Genomic DNA, 23,218 nt, shown 5'->3' with positions numbered 1-23,218 from the left:
AATAAATAAAATCTTTAAAAAAGAAGAAGAACCAAAACTAGTGAGATGCTCTTCTGAGGTAGAACCACTCGGCATTTAGGAGTCCAAGGCTTCCAAGATGGTTGTGGTCCCCAGTCTCTTATTGTTATTTTGACATCAGAAAATGTCTGTTTGAAACCTCCCTTGAAGACCTAGAATTTAAAGATGCTGAGTGCTAGAAGTAAATAGTATATGGCATTTAGTATGCACTTGTGCTGTGGGAACTGTTCTTCATTTTATACCATCTGGAACCTTAAAATTTAATACAGGGGAAAATCATACCTCAATCCCTCCATTTGGAAGGAATTCTTTTTTTTTTTTTTTTTTAAGATTTTATTTATTTATTCATGATAGAGAGAGAGAGAGAGAGGCAGAGACACAGCCAGAGGGAGAAGCAGGCTCCATGCAGGGAGCCTGACATGGGACTCGATCCCGGGACCCCAGGATCACACCCTGGGCCAAAGGCAGGTGCTTAAACCGCTAAGCCACCCAGGCTGCCCCTAGGAATTCTATATACTCTCTTACTATAAGAAAGCTGAGGAAACTTGAAGAGAAGGAACTGGAAATATGAAAAAATATAAACATACATTTGTGTTTTAGAATGACTCATTATCCCAGATGACAGGGCAAAATGAAAAATTTAAATTCTAAAAGGGAATACTCTATAAGGAGGTTATATTTCTAGTAGCTATGGGAACCAACTAGTAGCAATGATGACATCTATTCTGACCACAGAACGAAGAGATATCAAGCCAATTTTGAGGAACACTTCATCATTTACCTAGGTCAACAACTAGTGTCTTTTCTGTCAAAGAATGGAAATCAACACAGGAGGCAACTGGGTGGTCTCATTCAATCAACAGTTTGGGAGAGTGAGAACACTTTCAAATAAGGAAGAGATGATCAAAATAACAGATGCATCTCTCTAGATTCAAAGAGTTAGGTATCCCATCCCATCTACATTCAGAATTGTGTTGAATGGAAAGCCAATTAATAATATACCCTTGAAATTTCATGTAGATTTGGTAATGGAGAGGAAGCAAAATTTAAATTAAATGCTTGAAACAATCCCTGAAACAATCTTCTTTTATGGAAAATCCAAGTAGTATAGATAAAGGCCTAGAATGTGTATATAAATTCAGGGGCCTAAAATAAATTAAATTTTAAGAATTTCCTCCCATATCTACAAGTCACTAAGAAAAGAGATACCCACCCCCCTCAGTCAAGCTTCAGAATGCCTGCACTCCCTTCCCCAGCCAACTTCTGGGGATACTGGCCTCTTACCATAGTCTTCATTGAGGGTCAGCCTTACAAAGATTCCTATCGCCCCTGCTCTGCCACTACTGACCCAGAAGGTAGTCAGTTCATAAGCTTTCTCATGACCTATGGTGTAAAGAGACAAGCTGAGCCAACCAGATTCCTTCTCTCAGAAATTTAAAACAGAAAATCTTGGCGACAGTAAATCAACTGACTGTCGAAGTACAAACAGAAAAATGATAATACAACACAATGGCTCTCAAACTTTAGTTTGTCTGAGAATATTGGGGAAGTTTGTTAAAATAGACTCCTGGGTCCCATATCCAAAGACTCTGATTCAGTAGTGTGGGAGGAAGACTCAGAACCTTTTACTCTTAACAAATATCTCAAAGCAATACTGATGTAGGGGGTCTAGAGAGCACATTGTGGGTAACACACGTATATAGAAAAGACTGTAGGACACAAGCCAAACAAACTTAGGTGTAGGCAAAACCTAAATGCTAGAAAAACACTAGAAAGTGGGGGAAGGTGAACAACAAAAAGAGAAAGAAGTATATATTAATAGTGCGGCCTCAGGAACACCTGGGTGGCTCAGGTGGTTAAGCATCTGACTCTTAATTTGGGCTCAGATCATGATGCCAGGGTCGTGAGATGGAACTCCATGTTCGATTGGTTGAGCATCTGCCTTTGGCTCAGGTCATGATCCCCGGGTTCTGGGATCCAGCCCTGAGTCAGGCTCCCTCCTCAGGAGGAGACTCCCCGCTGAGGAGGGAGCCTGCTTCTCCCTCTTCCTCTGCTTACCACCCACCCCCTGCCAGCTTGTGCTCTCTCTCTCAAATAAAAATAGATAGAATAATTAAAAAAAAAAAAAAAGAATGGGGAACCTAAGTGCTGCTTGGATGGCTCAGTCAGTTCATCTCTTAATTTCAGCTCAGGTCATGATGTCAGGGTAGTGAGACTGAGCCCCATGTCAGGCTCTGCACTCAGCAGGGAATCTGCTTGAGATTCTCTCCCTCCCCCTCTTGCACTCACTCTCTTTCTCTCTCTCTCTCAAATAATAAATAAATAAATCTTTTTTTTTTTTAATGGGAACCTAAAATCTTTGGTTCAAATGTAAGACATTCCAACTTCGAATTAATGGCTCTACTCAAGACCATTACCAAAGAGCTACACCTAGTAAAATCAGTGGCAATTTACCTAAGTTCAGGTTCTTGCCATTTTTGCACCTAGAATACTTAAAAAGTCTCATGACTTCGTACCTCTAGGATGATCCCTTCTCCTATTTATCTCCCAACTATTGCTAGAGTTGTCTTTCTTAAAATCTGATGTCAATCAATCCTGTTTAAATCCTTTAGGGATCCCTGGGTGGCGCAGCAGTTTGGCGTCTGCCTTTGGCCCAGGGCACGATCCTGGAGACCCGGGATCGAATCCCACGTCGGGCTCCCGGTGCATGGAGCCTGCTTCTCCCTCTGCCTATATCTCTGCCTCTCTCTCTCTCTCTCTCTGTGACTATCATAAATAAATAAAAATTTAAAAAATTCCTTTAATGGTTATGGAAAGATGGAATGCCTTCTGAATACAAGTTAAACTCCTTACCTTAGTTTAATTTATAAAGATCTTTATAAACAGGCTCTACTTTCTTTTTTTTTTTTTTTTTTTTTAAGATTTATTCATGAGAGACACAATGAGAGAGAGAAGCAGAGGAAGAAGCAGGGTCCACGCAAGAAGCCTGATGTGGGACTCAATCCTGGGACTCTAGGATCATGCCCTGGGCCGAAGGCAGGCACTAAACCGCTGAGCCACCCAGGAATCCCTACTTGTTTCTCTAGCCTTGTTTGTTTATACTTTACACATTACCTCCTTCTGTTTGTTATACTAAACTATTTTTAATTTTAGGTATATATCTTGCTATTTGATTCCTCTACACTTTTATATAGAATGTACAGAGCTTAAAATTAGATTTCAAAGTTGCAAATGACCCCCTTCTCTACCACTAACCTAATTCCTTCCACCACTGGCTGAGGGCAAATATTTTAACTCAAGCTTCAATTTTCTCATCTATAAAAATGAAGTAACACTTCACTACTGCATACAATTAGTTGTTAAAAGAATTTAAAAACATGTAACGTGCTTACCTCAGTGTGTTGCAGATGGTAAGTGCTCAATAAGTTTTGACCACTATATTATTTATTTATTTATATTTGTGTTTAACTAATTTGCACTAAAGCTTCAAGATTCAACTAAAACATTAACGCTTCAAAGAAAACCTAATTCCCTAGTTTGGTTTAGCTCTCCTTTCTCTACTTTTTTTTTTTTTTTTAAAGATTTTATTTATTCATTCATGAGAGACACACAGAGAGAGAGAGAGGGGCAGAGACACAGGCAGAGGGAGAAGCAGGCTCCATGCAGGGAGCCTGATGTGGGACTTGATCCTGGGTCTCCAGGACCAGGCCCTGGGCTGAAGACGGCGCTAAACCGCTGAATTACCTGGGCTGCCCCTTTCTCTACTTTTTTAACACTCAGAATATATCTTTATCATACCACGCTGGTCTGTTTTCCCTCTCTACAGACTTCCCAATAGAATTTTTTCTACTTTGTTTCTTTAGTACATACAAGAGCAACTGACACAGAGTAGATGCACAGTAGCATCCTACTATAAGACTAAATGAGTAGGCCATTTAAAAAGCACCAGGAACACGAAATTCAAAAGCCTTAATGAGAACAGGACAGTGGCATAGTTCAGCCCGGTAGAATTATCTCCTGGATATAATGGCAGCGATTTGCGTAGAGACATAATTTCTGAACAAAACACACAGTCTCACACTTTTTTCCTGATTTCAGAATCAGGAAGCATCATAAAGTAAAAATATAAATCCTATGTAATCATTTATAAATTGTCTTTTTGGAACAGAATTACATTCTGTAATTAAGTTCTAAATTACACTGAAAAACCAAAAGCATGTCATTACTTTCCAGATCAGATAAAAATTACTCAGCAACAAATTTCCTACCCCCTGGTGGATTTCCATCACCAGTCAATTCTCAGTAAGGAAGCCATGGCAACAATACAAGTTACTCAGACTTAACTGGAAATAATCATCTAAGATATGGGAAAAAAAATACACTTCTACAAACTATGCCAAGATCCCTCAGCTAAGTTCAAAAGCCACAACTGTCAGCATCATTTTACTGAAACAGAATTTCAAAGCTAAGAGCAAAAAGTAGCAACTGCTTAGATTTACCTCACAAAATGGACAAGAGAGAATCAAGTAAGATAACATATGCAAGTGCTTTATAAACTACAAAATTATACAAACACGAATCACCACTGTTAACAATTTTATTATATTTTCATTACCTAGTTTTTTTCCAATTTAATTTTCCAAATTTCCAAAATTTATTTTTTCTAAAATTTGTGCAGACCAATAATTCATCTTACCTATTTTCTTTTTTTGTTGTCGACCAGCTGACTCTGTTATTGTTTCCTTCTTCTTTTCCACTGTAAACAACACACAATAACACAGTAAAAGTTAATTATGCATTATGCTAAAGAAATGAAGGATGCTTTATCATAGCTGAACCAATGAAAAAAAGCTCACAAGAAAGTTACACATTGCCTTTGATTATGGTCATTAGCAAGACAATTGATCTGCTCCCAACCTACTGACAAGAGAAGGCAAACAGAAATCCAAGACTAAAAAATCAACCAAACGCCCAAAAAGGATTATATAAGGACACAATAACAATAACTAGTGAAACATAATAAGAACTAAGAAGGCTTTCAGGCCATCAGCTAGGGTGATTGCCGTTGGTTGAGTCTAAGCAGTTTTCAAATTCTGCCCTCAGATAACTATGATTAATTACAGTTTCATTCTCATATTCACTAAAGAAGGTAGGAATTCATTTATTCAGTTATTGGTGCCTAAGTAATTGGCATTGTTCTAGGTAGATAAAAAGATAAACACGATCCGTGCCCCCTAAAGAGTAATCTAGTGAGGTAGACAACTGGATAACAATTATGATACAGAAAACTGGCAAGACAGACATATGCACACGGTAAAGAGATCAAGACAGTCAAAAAAGCTAAAACCAGGGCACCTAGCTAGATCAGCCAGTGAAGCATGCAATTCTTGTTCTCAGGGTTCTGAGTTCAAGCCCCAGGCTGGGCAGAGATTACTTAAAAACAAACAGAATAAGCTAAGCCCTGGACCCACAGTAGGATAAAGCAAGACTAGTCCAATGAATGGAAAAGAAGGCCTGAGTGGCTACAGAATAGAGCAAGGAATAACATGACACAGGATGTAGTTGGAGGAGAAGGGAAGAGAAACCAGACCGTGCTAGACCTTCCAAGCCCCACTTTTAACCTAAAAGCAACAAGGAAAAACTGAGTATCTCGAGAAGGGCAAGTACCATGATAAGATTTGTGTCTTGAAAAATTACTTTGGATGTACTATAAGGAATAAATTTGAGTGGCTGCAAGGAAACCAATGAGGAGGCCATTGCAGTAGATCACATGTGGTAGATGCCCATGACAGAAGGGTGCCTGTGTGGCTCAACTGGTTAGGCATCTGCCTTCGGCTTGGGTCATGATCCCGGAGTCCTGGGACTGGGCGCCATGTCAGGCTTTCCGCTGAGCGGGAAGCCAACTTCTCCCCGTGCCCCTCACTCTGCTCCTATTCTCTCTCACACACTCTCTCTCAAATAAATAAAATCTTTAAAAAATCTTAAAAGAAACATGACAGAAGTTTAGATTAGGTGCTGGTAGCAGAACTGGAAGGATGTGGAGAGACTGCAAACTTTCCTGGAGAACAGTAAGAGGGCTTGAGAGTGGACTGCACATACAGGGTGAGAGAAGAGGTTCAAATCAGCAAGTATTTATTACACATTTACTAAGTGCCAGTCGTTCTAGGCGCTAGGATGTATCAAAGCAACAACAAAACCGTTGTCCTAGTGAAGCTTTAGTTTTAGCAGGTGGAGATAAACAATAAACCATAACACAATAGATCGTATATTAGAAAGGGACGAGATGGGCAGTCTCAGGGTGTGATCCTGGAGACCTGGGATCGAGTCCCATGTCAGGCTCCCTGCATGGAGCCTGCTTCTCCCTCTGCCTGTGTCTCTGCCTCTCTCCTCTCTGTGTATCCTCATGAATAAATAAATAAAATCTTTAAAAAAAAAAAGTGGGGGGGACAAGAGCCATGCAGGGTGGGGGACAGGGGGAAGAGCAGGTATGGAAGATCAGGACCAGCAGTAGAGGAGATGAGCAGGCTGCAGTTTTATTTTTTTTTTAAAGATTTAAAAAATTTATATATTCATGATAGACACACAGAGAGAGAGGGTCAGAGAGAGAGGCAGAGGGAGAAGCAGGCTCCATGTCAGGAGCCCAACATGGGACTCAGTCCCAGGGCTCTAGGACCACGCCCTGGCCCAAAGACAGGCGCTAAACCACTGAGCCACCCAGGGATCCATGGGCTGCAGTTTTAAACAAGGTGGTTAGGTTAAGATTTAGAAAGGTTGGGGCCCCTGGGTGGCTCAGCGGTTGAGCATGTCTTCAGCCCCGGGCATGATCTCAGAATCCAGGATCAAGTCCCACATTGGGCTTCCTGCATGGAGCCTGCTTCTCCCTTTGCCTACGTCTGTGCCCCTTTCTCTGTGTCTCTCATGAATAAATAAAATCTTAAAAAAAAAAAAAAAAGAACTTAGAAAAGTAAACTTTGAATGGAGATCTGAAGAAAATATAAGGGTCAGCAAGGCAGATATCATAGAGAACATTCCAGGCAGAAGGAACAGCCAGTAGAAAGGTCTCGGCACAGGAGTGTGCCTGATGGCACAATGGGGAATAGCAAGCAGGTCGTGTCGTTGAAGCAGAGTGTGTGAGAAGGGAAAGAATATCGGAATAGTACAAGGGGAAGCTCTGCAAGCCACTCTAAGGACTTTGGCTGTTCTTTAGTGAAAATGGGACACCATGACAGGGTTATGAGCAGAGATGGGACATGATCTAATAGGCTTTAAAAAGAATTATTCTAGGGGTGACTGGGTGGCTTAGTCAGTTGAGCATCCAACTCTGGATCTCAGCTCAGGTCTTGAGCTCAGGGTTCTGAGTTCACGTCCTGCACTGGGCTCCACACTGGATGTGGAGTTTACTTAAAAAAAAAAAAAAAAAGATTATGGCTGTTATATTGGGAGCAGACTGTAGGGAAACAGGAACATTTGTTGGAGACTGCTGCAATAATACATGCAAAGGATGAAGGTCATTATCAATGGAGGTAATGGAAAGTGGTCAGACTGGATACGTCTAAAAGCAACCCAAAAGTATTAGACGTGGGGGGTGAGAGAAGAGTTCAAGATAACTGCACAAGGATTATGGCTTGAGCAAGTAGAAGGATAGATTTGCCATTGGCCAAGATTGTGAAAGCTATAAATGAAGCAGGTTCAGAAGTGAGGAAAAAGTATTCAATTTGGACATGCTGGGTTTGAAATGCATCTTAGACATTACAGTGTAATTGACAAATTGATATATGAATCTTTTGAGTATAGTTGACGCATGATGCTAATTTCAGGTGTACAACATGGGGATTCAACCCCTCTACACATCATGCGAGGCTCACCACAAGGGTAGCTACCATCTGTCACCACACAATGCTATTACAAGGATATGTGGATCTTTTTTTTAAGATTTTATTTATTTATTTGAGAGGGGGAGAGAGAGAGAGAGCAAGCGAGAACACAGGAAAGGGGGAGGGAGAAGCAGACTCCCTGCTGAGCAGGGAGCCCACTGAGAGGCTCCATCCCAGGATGCTGGCATCATGACCCGAGATGAAGGCAGACACCCAACTGACTGAGCCACCTAGCCGCCCCAAGGATATATAGATCTTGCACTAAGGAGAGAGAGCTAGCGACATAAATTTGGGAGTTACTACCAAATAGAGCATGTGATCGAATTTACCAAGGGAGTAAGTGTAGGGTATAAAAACAAGTTTGGGGTGCCCAACAAGAAGTTGAGAAGAGGAACCAACAAGGAAATTGCAAAAGAATGACTGGCAAGGGGTACCTGGGTGGCTCAGGTCCTGATCTCAGGGTCCTGGGATCAAGCCCCGCTTTGAATCCTGTGCTGGGCACAGAGCCTGCTTAAGATCCTCTCTCCCACTCCCTCTGCCTCTCCCCAGCTCCACCCTCCCCACCCCCACCTAAAATGACCTGCAAGATAAGAGCAAAAGCAAGAGAGTGTGGTGTCTGGAAAGTGAAGAAAGTGTATCAGGGTTTCTGGCTTGCACTATCAGAAGCATGGAAGTACCATTTGTCACAAATGGAAATACTGGAAGAGAACCACATTAGTGAAAGGAACAGAAATGTGCTTGGTTTTTAGTATGTTGAGGTGCATTATCCACACTGAATAAATCAAGGAATGGTAAACTATAATTTTAAAAGCCTGGGTTTGGTTTCTAAGCCTTTGTTCTGCAACATTAGTATGTTATTTAACCCTTCTGAGCCTCAGTCTTCTTTTCTATAAACAGAGGATAACAGGGCAGCCCGGGTGGCGCAGTGGTTTAGCGCCGCCTGCAGCCCAGGGCGTGATCCTGGAGACCCGGGATCGGGTCCCACGTCGGGCTCTCTGTATGGAGCCTGCTTCTCCCTCTGCCTGTCTCTGCCTCTCTCTCTCTCTGTCTCTATGAATAAATAAATAAATAAATCTTTAAAAAAAAAAAGAGAGAGAGGATAACATTTATACAAGTAACCACAAATGGTTGCTACATGGGTCAAGAGAGATATTGTAAGGAAGAAAACTTTAAACTCTTATGAGGACATAGAGACATGTCACAGAATACAGTCAGAAGAATCTTTAAAATACAAAAGTTATATTTAATCCTTTTAAGGTGGAAAAAAAAACCCACTGAAAGCCACATCAAGCCTACAAGGAACCACTCATATTATACCTCGAGCAGCGGCCTCAAGCTGTGTCCTGTGGAATTCCTGCTTTATTTCAAAGACCACAAACTCTACTTGTTATTAACCTTTTCCCCAAACTCTCCTTCAGCCTCCTCACGTAACTGAAACTTGCCTTATCCCTCAAGACACCACTTACCCTGATACTAACAATAACGACCTATCTCTCCAAATACATATTCTCACTACATTTTCCATATTCTTGCACATATCCTATCTTCTTCACCTGGAGTTCCTTCCCTCAGCTCATTCTCTTTTTAAAATATTTTATTTACTTATTCATGAGACACAGAGAGAGGGACAGGCATAGGCAGAGGGAGAAGCAGGCTCCATGCAGGGAGCTCATGTGGGATTCGATCCCAGGACCCCGGGATCTCGCCCTGGACGGAAGGCTGATGCCCAACCACTGAGCCACCCAGGTGCCCCTCAGCTCATTCTCCATCCAAGAAGGACTGCAAGGCCATCTGCATCCCAGAGGCCTCCACGGCCCCTCACAACTGAACGAGATCTCTTCTTCAGAACACACGAACTAGTACTTCTCCCGTCCTGTGCTCTACACCCACGTGTATTAAACATTCCGCATCAAATATCCAACCTTGCATCCATCTCCACACAGCCTTCGGTTCAAATTGGATGTGTCTTTGTACTCCCAGATACACCTTTATTTTTGTATCTGTCTCGGTGCTCCTGAAACATTTACTGTCAACAGCAGCCACTAACCCGATGGGCTGAAACTGTATCCAGAAGGATGTTGCCGTCCATACTCACACTTTTTACTCTGTTTCTCCACTTCCGCTTTGAGTCTCTTGTACTTGTCTGTCCTGTAAACCAGGACCCATGTTATACCTGAAATATGGGGAAAAAAAAAAAAAGCAACATGCTAATTTCTCTATTAGAAATGTCTGTGATGGGGGGGGGGGGCAGCCCTGGTGGTCCAGCGGTTTAGCACCTGCCTTCAGCTCAGGGCGTGACCCTGGAGACCCCGGATCGAGTCCCATGTTGGGCTCCCTGCGTGGAGCCTGCTTCTCCCTCTATTTTTTTAAAAATAAAAATAGGGATGCCTGGGTGGCTCAGAGGTTGAGCGTCTGCCTTTGGCTCAGGGCGTGATCCCGGTCCTGGGATCAAGTCCCACATCGGGCTCCCTGCAGGGAGCCTGCCTCTCCCTCTCTCTCTGTCTCTCATGAATAAAAATAAATACAATCTTAAAAAATAAGTAAATAAAATAAAAATAGAAAAATAATAATAATTTAAAAAAAAAGGTCTGTAATGGGCACAACAAACTGGGACTAGTGCTGCCTGTGGGGGTAAGGAGGGATCTCAGCTTTTTGCTTTGTATTTACCAGTCGTTAAACGTTTCTTTTTATTTAAGTTTTATTTTTTTCGTTAACGTTTCTTAAATGTTAAGACGGACTCTTCAACCAAAAAAAAAAATAAAATAAAATAACGGAGGCGTCTCCCCAAACACGCAGAGCGAAATCGACCCCAGGCCTAGACCGGACTCCACGCCGCCCCCGCCCGCCCCTGATCCCGAGCTCCCCGCATCCCAACCCCAAGCAAGCAAGGCTGACGGCCGCTCCCTTGGGCGGCGCGAGGGTCCCCAGGCCGAGGATGCTGCTCCGGGCCGGGGCGGGGGGGGGGGGCATCAAACGTCAGAGAAGCAGCCGCTCTCACCCTCGGCCAGAAGAGCGGTGCACACGGAGATAAAAACGATGAGCAGCGTATCCGCGAACATGGTGCTCATCTTCGCACTTCCCCTCCTGCACTCCCACCCGCCAGGGGGGAAGCGCTCTCAAGAGCCCGCGAAAAATGAGACGACGACGACCACTTCCCTGGCTCTCCGGACCGCCCAGCAGCGCTCGGACAGCCGGGAGACCCACTTCCGCTTCCGGGGCACCCCGGCGCCGGAAGCGCTCTTTCCGGAGCGTTGCGTGGCCGTGCGAATCTGAGTAGGGCGGGGCGGGGCTGGCGCTCAGGCACAATCTCGCGAGAGCTGGGGCTTGAACTTCCGGGACGCAATGGCGGCGGCGGCGGCCGCTGCAGCGGTGGGCCTGGGCGTGCCGGCCCCTGCTCGCGGGGCTTCTAGGCGCCCTGTTTTCCTCCGGACTCCCGTTGGTGCGGCCTCGTCCGCGGCTTCTGCCTCAGCCCCACCTCTGAGGCCGTTTAGGTAGCTCGCGGAACTCCTGCGGTCGATGCGAGGCCCCGGCTTTGGAGCTGGGGACGCGAAAATGAGTGTTAGTCGTGGCTGCTGGCTTCGAGGAACCCCCGTCCTAGCCGAGGAGAGAGACTTGTGCACGCGGTGTGATTAGGGTTGTCATAGAGGTATGGCCAGGGTGTCGCCGCGGCGAGCCAGTCGGGGGGCGCGGGGGTCCGAGGAGGCCGCGGCAGGAGCCCAGGCAGCGCCCGGGGGAGTCGGGGCGCTGTGCGGGCCGGAGGGGCCTTTGCGGGCCGAGAGGCGGCGGCCGGGGAGCGTGTGGCGTGTCGCCGGGCGGGGGGGCGGGGGGCGGGGGGGGCCTGGAGGGCCTGGAGAAGGGGATGTGAACCCGCCCGCCCGCGGTGCTTGCAGGTAGATGAGCCTCCGCCGGCTGCGCAGAAGGAAGCGGAGGGAGGTACCAGCCCGAGTCCGGGAGCGGGCGTCTCCTCCGGCCCGAGCAGTCGGCGCTCGCATCCCGACAGTTTCCCCGCCAGAAGGAGCACCCCGTTTTCGCCGTCTCCCCCGTTTGCCAGCAAAACCCCAGAAATCCCGAGTTCGCGGGAAGGCCCGGGTTCATCAATGCCGACGACTCGAAATTCAAGTTTTAAGATGCTGTAGAGATGAAACACGGTGTCTTTAGAAGCTTGGTTTCAGCCTGCGTTGGGGCGTGCAGGTGTCTGAGGCTGATCCTGTTTTGTGCGTCTGTGTGTTCATGAAAATCTGGAAAGCCGGCCGCGCCGTGGTCTCCCCCCTTGACGTGTGCTTCCTGTCGTTGGTTCCTTTTTTTCTTGAACTCCAGTGTACTTAACAGTGTATATTAATATACTGTTATATTAGCATATTGTAATATGCTATTGTAATATGCGGTATAGCTTACTGTTCTATTAGTATAGTAGTAACATACTGTTATATTACCCTGTAGCGCTGCTTTTGGCCTTTCTTAGTTTTATGTGCATTTCTTGTCTCTTATTGAGCCTTAGCGTCAGGGAGCTTGTCTCATTTTAACAATGAATTTTTTTCCTGTGTGTCAGGAACAGCGGTGGGCACCGTAGGGTCAGAGAGGGTGACTAAAATATTAAGGTTCTCCCTGGATGTTGTTATACGTTATTAAAAGGTCTAATTAAGGTATTCGCAAAGTGTTACAGGAGCATCGATGAGGGCAAGAGTGGTTCCTCTCTTGATGGAGTTGGTGAGAAGGCTTCACAATTGAGCGAGATCACTAACGACTAAAAGGGCAGAGTAGGGTTTTTTCAGCTCTGTATCGCTCATGGTAAATATTGAAGCACAAGAAGAGCCTGACTTCTTTTTGTTTTTTGTTTTTATTTTTATTTATTATTATTTTTTTTAATTTTTATTTATTTATGATAGTCACAGAGAGAGAGAGAGAGAGAGAGAGGCAGAGACACAGGCAGAGGGAGAAGCAGGCTCCATGCACCGGAAGCCCAACGTGGGATTCGATCCCGGGTCTCCAGGATCGCGCCCTGGGCCAAAGGCAGGCGCCAAACCGCTGCGCCACCCAGGGATCCCCTTCTTTTTTATTTTTTTAAGTACAGTTGGCAACACAATGTTACATTAGTTTCTGATGCACAAGATAGTGATTCCACTACTCTGTTGTACTAAGCACAAATGTAGCTACCCTCTGTCCAGAAGAGCATGACCTGCTTTTTTTTTTTTTTTTTTTTTAAGATTTTATTTATTTATTCATGAGAGACACAGGGACACAGGCAGAGGGAGAAGCAGGCCCCATGCAGGGAGCCCGACGTGGGACTTGATCCCGGCCTCCAGGATCAGGCCCTGGGCGGAAGGCAGACGCTTAACCGCTGAGCCACCCAGGCATCCCTCAGACCTGGTTTTCAATTCTAGCTTTGCCACTTAATTGACCCCTGTCCTTAAGCATCTTATTTTATTTAGTCTTTAAGCCTGACCTTCCTTATTTGCAAAATGATAACACAGCTGCATAAAACTTAAGAAGTTTTTTTTACGGAGAGAGACAGACACAGGCAGAGGGAGAAGCTGGCTCCCTGCAGGGAGCCCAATGCAGGACTCAATCCCAGGACTCCAGGATCACACTCTGAGCCAAAGGCAGACACGTAACCGCTGAGCCACCCAGACGTCCCAAACTTAAGTTTAAATGACAAACAGTATATTATAAAGTATTTAAAGCTGTGCCTGGCCCAGTTGATCAAATTCAACATGCTTTTGCTTGTAAGGTGAAACATTATTTTATATACTACTAAAAAAAGAAAATAAACAACTAGTTAAACCATGACACACCATTGATTGTAAAATGCATCCCATTCAGAAGCGTTAAAATGTGGGGGGAAAAGTCACAATCAAGCAAATACAGTAATGAGGAATTTCAATTATTCCTGTGTAAAAGTTGACTACAGAACTGTGGGATGCCAGGATAACATTCCTTCTCTTGGGCAACAACATTATGACCCTATTCCCCACATTGAAGAATAGTGCTGGAGGCAAGTTAAAACAATGTTTTCTACATTCTGCTAGATTCCTTTATCATGTTTCCAAGTTTTCTAAGCTTTTAGTTGTACTAATTTTTGGATTTCAAAGGTTTTCCCCACAAGGACCACCATTTCAGAGTTTACCATCTTGTTCCAATCTCTATGCCTTTTACAAGGCTTTTGACCTGGGACTTCCTTTTACTGTTCCTTTGGGTGGGATTCACTATTTCATGTCCCCACATCTTTCTCCTGTCTTTAGTTTATACTTTATGTTGTGGTACACCTTCAAGTAACTTGTGGAAGGTAAATGAGAGCTAACCCTCAGTGTACTTACTAGAAATATTAGTAACAATACTGTTTGTAAATAAATATTTAGTGCTAGGCTAGACATCATAAAAGATTATGAGAGAAATTAAATCCCTGCTTATAACTGAGATGAACATATATAGGCAACTTCTCTGAGTCTCACTTTAAAGTTGTAGAGGTAAAAGTCCCTACCTTCCAGAACTGCTTTGAAATTTATATAGAATTGAGAGCAAACTTCTGAAGTCAGACTACCTATCACTCCACCAGATGTATAATTTTAAGCAAATTCTTTCACTGTACTGTGCCTTGGCTCCTTAAATATACAATGGCATAATAATAATAGTGCCTAAGTCCAAAGGGCTTTATTTTTTTTTAAGATTTTATTTATTTATTTTAGAGAGCATGAGTGGCAGGAGAGGTAGAAGGAGAGGAAAGAGAATCCCAAGCAGACTCCATGCTGAAGTGCAGAACTGGATGCAGGGCTTGATCCCATGACCCTGAGATCGCAACGTAAGCCACTGAGCTACCCAGGTAGCCCCAAAGGGTTTTACCTTTTTAAGGATTATGTGAGTAAAGTGATCAAAACAGTACTAGGCTCATAAATGGCACATTAAGTGTTAACTGTTATTGGTTCTGTTAAACCACCTAGCACATCTTTGAACTATTTTTTTTTCACACTATCCATTTTCTCTGGAATCTTGTTCTACACAAAAACTTCAGTTACCGTCTATCTACTGATGATCCGTAAAGTAGTAACTGTAGTCTGTTTCTTCCCTGATTTTCAGACCTAATATCTAACTGCCAAGTGGGCATTTATATTTGGAGAAGCCAGACAAAACCCATCCATTTCTTTAACCCAAACTCCAATCTTCCCTTCTTCCCTTCTTCTCCTAATAAGTAGCACCATCATGTACCTCGTCTTTCAACACAGAAAACAAGAATTATCCTCTAACTCCCTCTTCTCTATCCTACACATTCTAACCACCAAAAGTGATAAATTCTCCCTGCTTCATTTCTCTTTTTTTCCCACATCTTTCAACTCTTGCTACACTTTAACTTAACTGATTTTACCATCGTTTTCCTTTGCATTACAGCCTTCTAACTGATTGGTCTCCAGTTGCACAATCACCTGTTCCCTCCAAGCCATTCTTTTATGCAGCCAACAGTGATCTTTCTCAAATACAAAGAATTTTTCCCCCAATAAACTGGTAGGACTATATAAAGACCTTCAGAAACTAACAGTGAAAAGATTATGAGGACCGTTCCCAAAATATACTTTTTTTTATTAAAATATTTTACTTATTTATTCATGAGACATAGAGACACAGGCAGAGGGAGAAGCAGGCTCCATGTAGGGATCCCGACGTGGAACTCGATCCTGGGTCTCCAGGATCAGGCCCTGGGCTGAAGGTGGCACTAAACTGCTGAGCCACCCAGAGTGCCCCCAAAATATACTTTAAAACAAATGCTAAAGTGAAATGTAAGTTTATTGTCTTGGAATATTTTATTTTTTCAAATAATTTTCACTCTGTGAGTGTCCCAAGTATGTGTTTAATTTGTCTTTTGGGTAATCCAGCACAAAGTTTGAGGACAGAGACTGGGTCTTGTTTATTTTTGCATCTCCAGCTTTTGGAACATGGCCTGGCACAGAGAAGCTTCCCAATATGGAACAAATGAATAAATGATACTGTTGAGAGAGAGGACAGTAGGTTGGACAAATATCTTGGAGGAACCAGGAATTTTAGCTGGACCTTGAGGAAAAAGTGAAATTAGGAGGTGGGAGAAGCAGTGATCAAAAGCATTGAATTGGCAATGAGAAAGAGAGGACATCATAGCTTGTATGTAGTTAAAACAACTAATAAGTGTGAAGAGGCTATATGTTTAATAGGAATAGAATTGACTAGGTAAAGTGACTATTACATCTGTAAGAGATACATGTCTGACCTTTAGGAGATCCGTAAATCTGATTCCATAGACAGAACCTTGTATGTGCATTTTTTTTTCCTGAATCAGATGTATAGTTTTTATCGAATTCTCAAAGGAGTTTATAAACCAATAAATATTAAGATTTATGTTGTATATTTGAAAGACTGATAAGTCTTAAGCTTGATGCTGTAACCAGTTAGTGTTCAAAAATTATTTGCTACAGTACTCCTTAGGAGCAGAAAGGAGGAAACGAGAACCTAAGATCTGGAGATAGAGCCTGAAGATTGGGACTTTTGACATTATATGCGAATTTTGCATTAAGGGACTAAAGTTTCTAGTGATCAGAGAACTGTAATTCAGAACTACTTCTTTCAGTTGAAAAAAAGTTGGTCCATCAAATTGGAAAGGAAAAGTTAAAATTAATCTTTGTTTGCAGATGACATTATCTTTTTTTTTTTTCTTTTTTAAATTTTTATTTGTTTATGATAGTCACACACACAGAGAGAGAGAGAGAGGCAGAGACATAGGCAGAAGGAGAAGCAGGCTCCATGCACCGGGAGCCCGACGTGGGACTCGATCCCGGGTCTCCAGGATTGCGCCCTGGGCCAAAGGCAGGCGCCAAACCGCTGTGCCACCCAGGGATCCCCGATGACATCTTATATATAGAAAACCCTAAAGATTCCACATAAAAAAAAAAACAAAAAACAAAACAAAACAAAAAACCCCCAAATGTTAAAAGTAGTAAACTGGGGCACCTGGCTGGCTCCGTCAGTTGAGCATTCAATACTTGGTTTCTGCTCAGGTCATGATCTTAGGGTTGTGAGATAGAGCCCTGCATTGGCCTTTGCACTGAGCACAGAGTGGGCTTGGGATACTCTCCCTCTGCCACTCCCCCCACTTGTGTGCACGCTCACTGGTTCCCTCTCTCTCTCTCTCTCTCAAATCTTTAAAAGAAATAGTAAACAAATTCAGAGAGGTAGGATACAAAATCTACACATGAAAAATCAGTTGTGTTTCCATGACAATGAACAAGAAGGAAATTAACAAAACAATTTGTAATAGCATCCAAAACAAATACCTAGAAATAAATTTAACCAGGGAGACAAAAGATTTGTTACTGAAAATTACAAAATACTCTTGAAAGAAATTAGAGAAAGCACAAATAAGTGAAAGACATTTTGTGTTCATGAGTTGAAACACTGTATTGTTAAGATGTCAGTACTACCCTAAGCAGCCTACCTATTCGGTGCAATCCCTGTCAAAATTCCAGCATTTTTTGCAGAAGTAGAAAAATCCGTCCTAAAATTCCTGTGAAATTTCCAAGGATCTTGAGTAGCCAAAGCAATCTTGAAGTGGAAGAGTAAATTTGGAAGTCTCATTCTTCCTCATTTTGAACCTTAATCTCAAGCCTCAGTAATCAAAAAAATGTGGTACTGGCATAAGGAAAGACATAAACCAGTGAAATAGAGAATCCCCCAAATAAACTCTTGCTTTTATGCTCAAATGTTTTTCAACAAGGGTGCCAAGACCATCTTTCAGCCAAAGGACAGGTTTTTCAATAAATGGTGTTCAGAAAACTGGGTATCCACATGGAAAAGAATGAAGCCCTTCTGCCATACCCTTGTATACAAAAATTAACTCAAAATGGATCAAAAACTTAAACATGAGAGATAAAACTATAAAACTCAGAAGATATCACAGGGGAAAAAGCTTAATGACATTGGATTTGGCAATGATTTTTTGGATATAGACACCAAAAGCATGGGCAACAGCAAAAATTAATAAATTAGATTTTATCAAAACCTAAAATTTGTGCAGGAAAGGATACAATGAACAGTGAAAAGGCAATTTATGAAATTAAGATGTTCTCAAATCATATATTGAGAAGATATTAAAATTCAGAATATATGAAAAACAATTCAACAACAGCAAAACAACGAACATGGGCAAAGGACTTAAACATTTCTCCACAGGAGATACTCAACTGGCAAATAAACTCAGCATCACTAATCAGGGAAATTCAAAATATGAGATATCATGTCACACCCAGTAGAAAGGCAACTATTAAGAACAAAAAATAGTATGTTGGCAAAGATGTGGAGAAATTAGAATACTTCCGCATTGCTGGGAGGAATGCAAAATGGCACAACCACTGTGGGAAAACATATGGTGCTTACTCAAATATTAAACAGAATTACCAAATGATAGGGGCACCTGGGTGTCTCAGTTGAGAATCTGATGCTTGGTTTTGGCTCAGGTCATGATCTCATGGGTCGTGGAATTGAGGTGTATGTTGGTCTGTGGGCTCAGTGGAGAATCTACTTGATTCTCTTCCTCCACCCTCCCCTAATTTGTGTACACGCTGCAGTCTCTCTAAAATCTTAAAAAAGAATTACCAAGGGATTCAGCAATTCCATTTCTGGACTTCTATCCAAAAGAATTGAAAATGGGCTAAACCATGTATATACATCATTATTCATAATAGTCAGTAGGTGGGAGCAACCCAGGTGTCCGTCAATGTATGAATGTATAGACAAAATGTGTGTGTGTGTGTGTGTGTGTGAAATTCTGACATATGGCAACATGGATGAACCTTGAAGATACAATACTAAGTAAAATATGCCAGTTACAAAAGGACAAATACTGCATGGTTCCACTTATATGGGGTACCTAGAGTAGTCAAATCCATAAAGATAGAAGGCAGAATGGTAGTTCCTAGGGACTGGGAAGAGAGAAAGGGGGAGAGTTACTGTTTAATAGGTATGGAGTACCAGTTTGGGAAGATGAGAAAGTTCTGGAGATGGATCTTGGTAGGTGATTTTATTGCACAAGAATGTGAATGTACTCAATACTACTGAACTGCACCTCTAGACCTGTTAAAATGGTAAATGTGATGTTATATGTATGTTACCATAGTTTTATTTTTTTTAAGATTTATTTATATTATTTGAGGGAGAGAGAGTAGAAGGAAGGGGCAGAGGGAGAGGGAGAATCCTAGGCAGACTCCACACTAAGTGCGGAGCCCAGCTCAACTAGATTTCACGACCCTGAGATTGTGACCTGAACCAAAACCAAGAATCCACCACTTAGCCAACTGTACCATTCAAGTGCCCCACATGAACATCTTTTTAATACCAAGACCTGAAAACAAATGCCTATCTACCCGTAGAGGAATAAATAAATAGAGTGTATTTAAACAGCACTCCAAATGAATGTATTACAGTCACATGCCACAGTGTGAATTAATCCTAGCAATATATTATTAAGTGGAAGGAGTAAGTCCTTAAGAATTACAGCATGTGGTAGATTTTCTATAAAAGTCACAGTAATAATAATAAGTGATGCAATGGAGGATCAAAGAGGTGGATGTAAGGGTAAATTCATGTCTCAGTTTTCAGTTGGTGGTGATTTCATGGATATTTGTTATTTTTTAATTTTTTTTAAAGGAAAATTTTTTTTTAATTTTTATTTATTTATGATAGTCACACAGAGAGAGAGAGAGAGAGAGGCAGAGACACAGGCAGAGGGAGAAGCAGGCTCCATGCACCGGGAGCCTGATGTGGGATTCGATCCCGGGTCTCCAGGATCGCGCCCTGGGCCAAAAACAGGCGCTAAACCGCTGCGCCACCCAGGGATCCCGATATTTGTTATTTTAAATGAAAGACTGAGTAAATGCTTGAGGTCCTTGAACATACCATTGATGAGAATATGTCATGAACCAAGAATAATGATGAATCTAATTCTCTGCATCTGAGCTCCAAAAAAATTATTTTTGTCTTCAATTCTATATCTGTTTGTTATAAGTAAGAAGAATAAAGTGCAGGAGTTGAGGAGTAATCTTTTAAATTACTTAATGTGGGGACACCTGAGTGGCCCACTCAGTTAAGCATCCCACTCTTGATTTTTGGATCAGGTCCTGATCTCAGAGTCATAAGATTGAGTCCCGTATTGGCTCTGTGTTGGATGTGGAGCCTGTTTAGGATTCTCTCTCTCCCTCTGCCTGTCCACCTATTCTCTCTCTCTCTTTTTAAAGATTTTGTTTCAGAGACAGAGAGCACATGCGCATAGAAGGAAAGGGAGAGGGAGAAGCAGACTCCCCAGGGAGTAGGGAGCTGACTCAGGGCTGGATCCCAGGACCCCAAGACCATGACCTGAGCTGAAGGCAGACACGTCGGAACTGAGCCATCCAGGCCCCCTTATTCATCTTATTTAATTCTAAAACTTACTCTTCCATCCTACAAAAGGTTCTTGGTTTAGCCCAATTTCTGCTGATACTACTTAGTTCAAGTCTCCCTTACTTGAAAACTGCATCATGATGATGGCCCAATGGTTGGTTTCTGACTGCAATCTCTCTCAAAAATGTATCTATCCTGTGTAAAGCTGCCAGACTAATTTTTTTTTCACAGACGCACTGCTTATTTTGCAGAATTCCCATCCAAGCTCAAAATATTTTTGTGACTTTCCACTACCACTGATCTTCTAAAATTGAGATGCTTAAATGCCAGGCAAAAGCGGCAATTAATCATAGGGTGCTTGAGGTTGCAAGAGAAATGTGACATTTTCCTAGAGTATCATTTTTACTTGATGGTAAGTTATTTATTTAAAAAAAATTGTTTTAGGGCAGCCTGGGTGGCTCAGCGGTTTAGCGCTGCCTTCAGCTCAGGACCTGATCCTGGAGACCCGGGATCGAGTCCCATGTCACGCTCCCTGCATGGAGCCTGCTTCTTCCTCTGCCTGTGTCTCTGCCTCTCTCTCCCTCTCTATGTGTCTCTCATGAATAAACAAAATCTTTAAGAAAAAAAATTTTTTTTCATCGGAGCCTGACATGGGACTCGATCCTGGGTCTCCAGGATCACATCCCGGGCCGAAGGCGGCGCTAAACTGCTGAGCCACCCGGGCTGCCAAGAAAAAAAATTTTTTTTGAGAGAGAGAGAGAGAGAGAGGGAGAGAGAGAGAGAGACAGGGGCAGCCTGGGTAGCTTAGCGGTTGAGCATCTGCCTTTGGCTCAGTCGTGATGCCAAGGCTTATTTAAAAATAAATAAAAGCTGAGTGAAGTAAGTCAGTCGGAGAAGGACAAACATTATATGTTCTCATTCATTTGGGGAATATAAATAATAGTGAAAGGGAATATAATGGAAGGGAGAAGAAATGTGTGGGAAATATCAGAAAGGGAGACAGAACGTAAAGACTGCTAACTCTGGGAAACGAACTAGGGGTGGTGGAGGGGAGGAGGGTGGGGGGTGGGAGTGAATGGGTGACGGGCACTGGGGGTTATTCTGTATGTTAGTAAATTGAACACCAATAAAAAATAAATTAAAAAAATAAAAATAAAAATAAATAAAGTAAATAAGAATACTTCAATAATTCTAAGGTTTCTACCGGGAGTTTTTATTTTTATTTTTTTAAGATTTTATCTATTCACTTGACAGAGAGAGAGAGAGAGAGCGCACAAGTAGGCAGAGCAGCAGAGAAAGGGAGAAACAGGCTCTCTGCTCAGCAGGGAGCCTGACACAGGGCTCAATCCCAGAACTCCAGGATCACAACCTGAGCCAAAGGCAGACACCCAACTGACAAGCCACCCGGGCACCCCTCTACCAGAAGTATTTCTAAGTTTTATGTGACCCAAAGCTTATACAACTCTAGGGAATCCCTTTATGAAAAACAATATGCCAAAATCAAAATTAGATACAAAAGTGAATACTTATTTGAAAGGGGCTAGTGCAAGTGAGGATCCCAGAAACTTACATTTCATTACCTTATTGGCAAATCCATCTCTAGATTTTAACCTGTATGGGCACAAACCTGACACAGAGTGTCTGGAAGGGCAAAGATTACATATAGTTATATACATATGTTTTGTGTATATATAAGTATATATATATATATATATGTATATACATATATATATATATAAATTGTTCCGGTCATTTTGGTTGTTTCCCTATCTTGGATATTGTAATTAATGCAGCAATGACATGATAGTGCAGGTATCTCTTTAATATCCTATTTTTATTTCCTTTGGTTATATACCCAGAAGTGAGATTGCTGGATCATATGGTAATTCTAGTCTTATTTTTTTTGAGAAAACTCCATATTGTCTTCCTTAGTGGCAGCACCAATATACATCCCACCAACAGTGCACAAGAGTCTCCTGTTCTTCACAATTGCCAAAACTAGTTACTTACTGTCTTTTTGATGATAGCCATTCCTACAGATAGGAGGTAATATCTCATTATGGTTTTGATTTGCAGTCCCCTGATGAGTGATGTTGAACATCTTTTCATGTGCCTATTGGTCATCTTTAGGTCTTTGGAAAGATGTTGATTCAGATCCTCTGCCCATTTTTTAATTGGATTGAGTTTTTAAAATTTGTTTTGCTATTGGATTATACGTGTTCTTTATATATTTTGGATATTAACCCCTTATCAAATAAATGATTTGCAAATATTTTATCCCATTTTGTATGTTGCATTTTAATTTTATCAGTAGTTTCCTTGGCTGTACAGAAGCTGTTAGTTTGATGTAGTCTTACTTATTTTTTTGCTTTTGTTGTCTTTGCTTTTGGTGACAAATCCACAAAAGCATCATAAGACCAGTGTCAAAGAGCTTATCCCCTATGCTTTCTTCTAGAAATTTTATGGTTTCAGCTCTTACGTTCAAGTCTTTAAATCATTTTCGCTTTTTTAAAAAAGATTTTATTTATTTATTTACAAGAGACACGGAGAGAGAGGCAGAGACATAGGCAGAGGGAGAAGCAGGCTCCCCACTGAGAGCCTGATGTGGAACTCAATCCTGGGATTCTGGAATCATGCCCTGAGCCAAAGGCAGATGCTCAACCACTGAGCCACCCAAGTGTCAAATGATTCTTGTGTATCATAGAAGTCTAGCTTCATTCATTTGGCTGTCAAATTTTCCCAACAAGCATTTATTAAAGAGACTGTTCTTTCCCCATTGCCTGTTCTTGTCTCCTTTGGTATGAATTAGTTGATAATACATGCATGGATTTATTTTTTGGGTTTCTATTCTGTCCCATTGATCTATGTGTCTTTTTATGCCAGTACCATATTGTTTTGACTACTTTAGTTTTGTAAAACAGTTTGAAATCAAGGAGTGT

At 42.1% G+C, this 23,218-nt stretch overlaps 1 protein-coding gene and 1 long non-coding RNA gene across 5 annotated transcripts in view; one reads left to right on the top strand and one right to left on the bottom strand.

The window, feature by feature from the left end:
- The window catches only part of TMCO1 (transmembrane and coiled-coil domains 1), a 51,137-nt gene extending 40,014 nt beyond the window's left edge, over window positions 1-11,123 (bottom strand). For 3 of the 4 annotated variants that reach the window (XR_007409063.1, XR_007409064.1, XM_025420924.3), the window contains exons 1-3: window positions 10,891-11,123; window positions 9,988-10,065; window positions 4,715-4,774 (exon numbers count right to left, since the gene is read on the bottom strand). Coding sequence is in view for 2 of the 4 variants with exons in the window: in XM_025420924.3 (XP_025276709.1) it covers window positions 4,715-4,774; window positions 9,988-10,065; window positions 10,891-10,960 (208 nt within the window). In the remaining 2 variants the exon portion in view is untranslated. The remainder of the gene's footprint in view (window positions 1-4,714; window positions 4,775-9,987; window positions 10,066-10,890) is intronic. The other variant, XM_025420925.3, reaches the window with a different exon arrangement.
- Window positions 11,124-11,159: 36 nt separating this feature from the next.
- LOC112643086 (uncharacterized) lies at window positions 11,160-16,257 on the top strand. The gene is made up of 2 exons (XR_003125608.3): window positions 11,160-11,538; window positions 11,783-16,257. It is a non-coding gene; the product is annotated as an uncharacterized LOC112643086 (long non-coding RNA).
- Window positions 16,258-23,218: the final 6,961 nt, after the last annotated feature.

Source organism: Canis lupus, chromosome 38, assembly GCF_003254725.2.
Source record: "Canis lupus dingo isolate Sandy chromosome 38, ASM325472v2, whole genome shotgun sequence".
Classification (NCBI taxonomy): Eukaryota; Metazoa; Chordata; class Mammalia; order Carnivora; family Canidae; genus Canis; species Canis lupus.
Note: the sequence above shows the minus strand (reverse complement) of the source record. Positions and strands in the feature narration are given on the sequence as shown.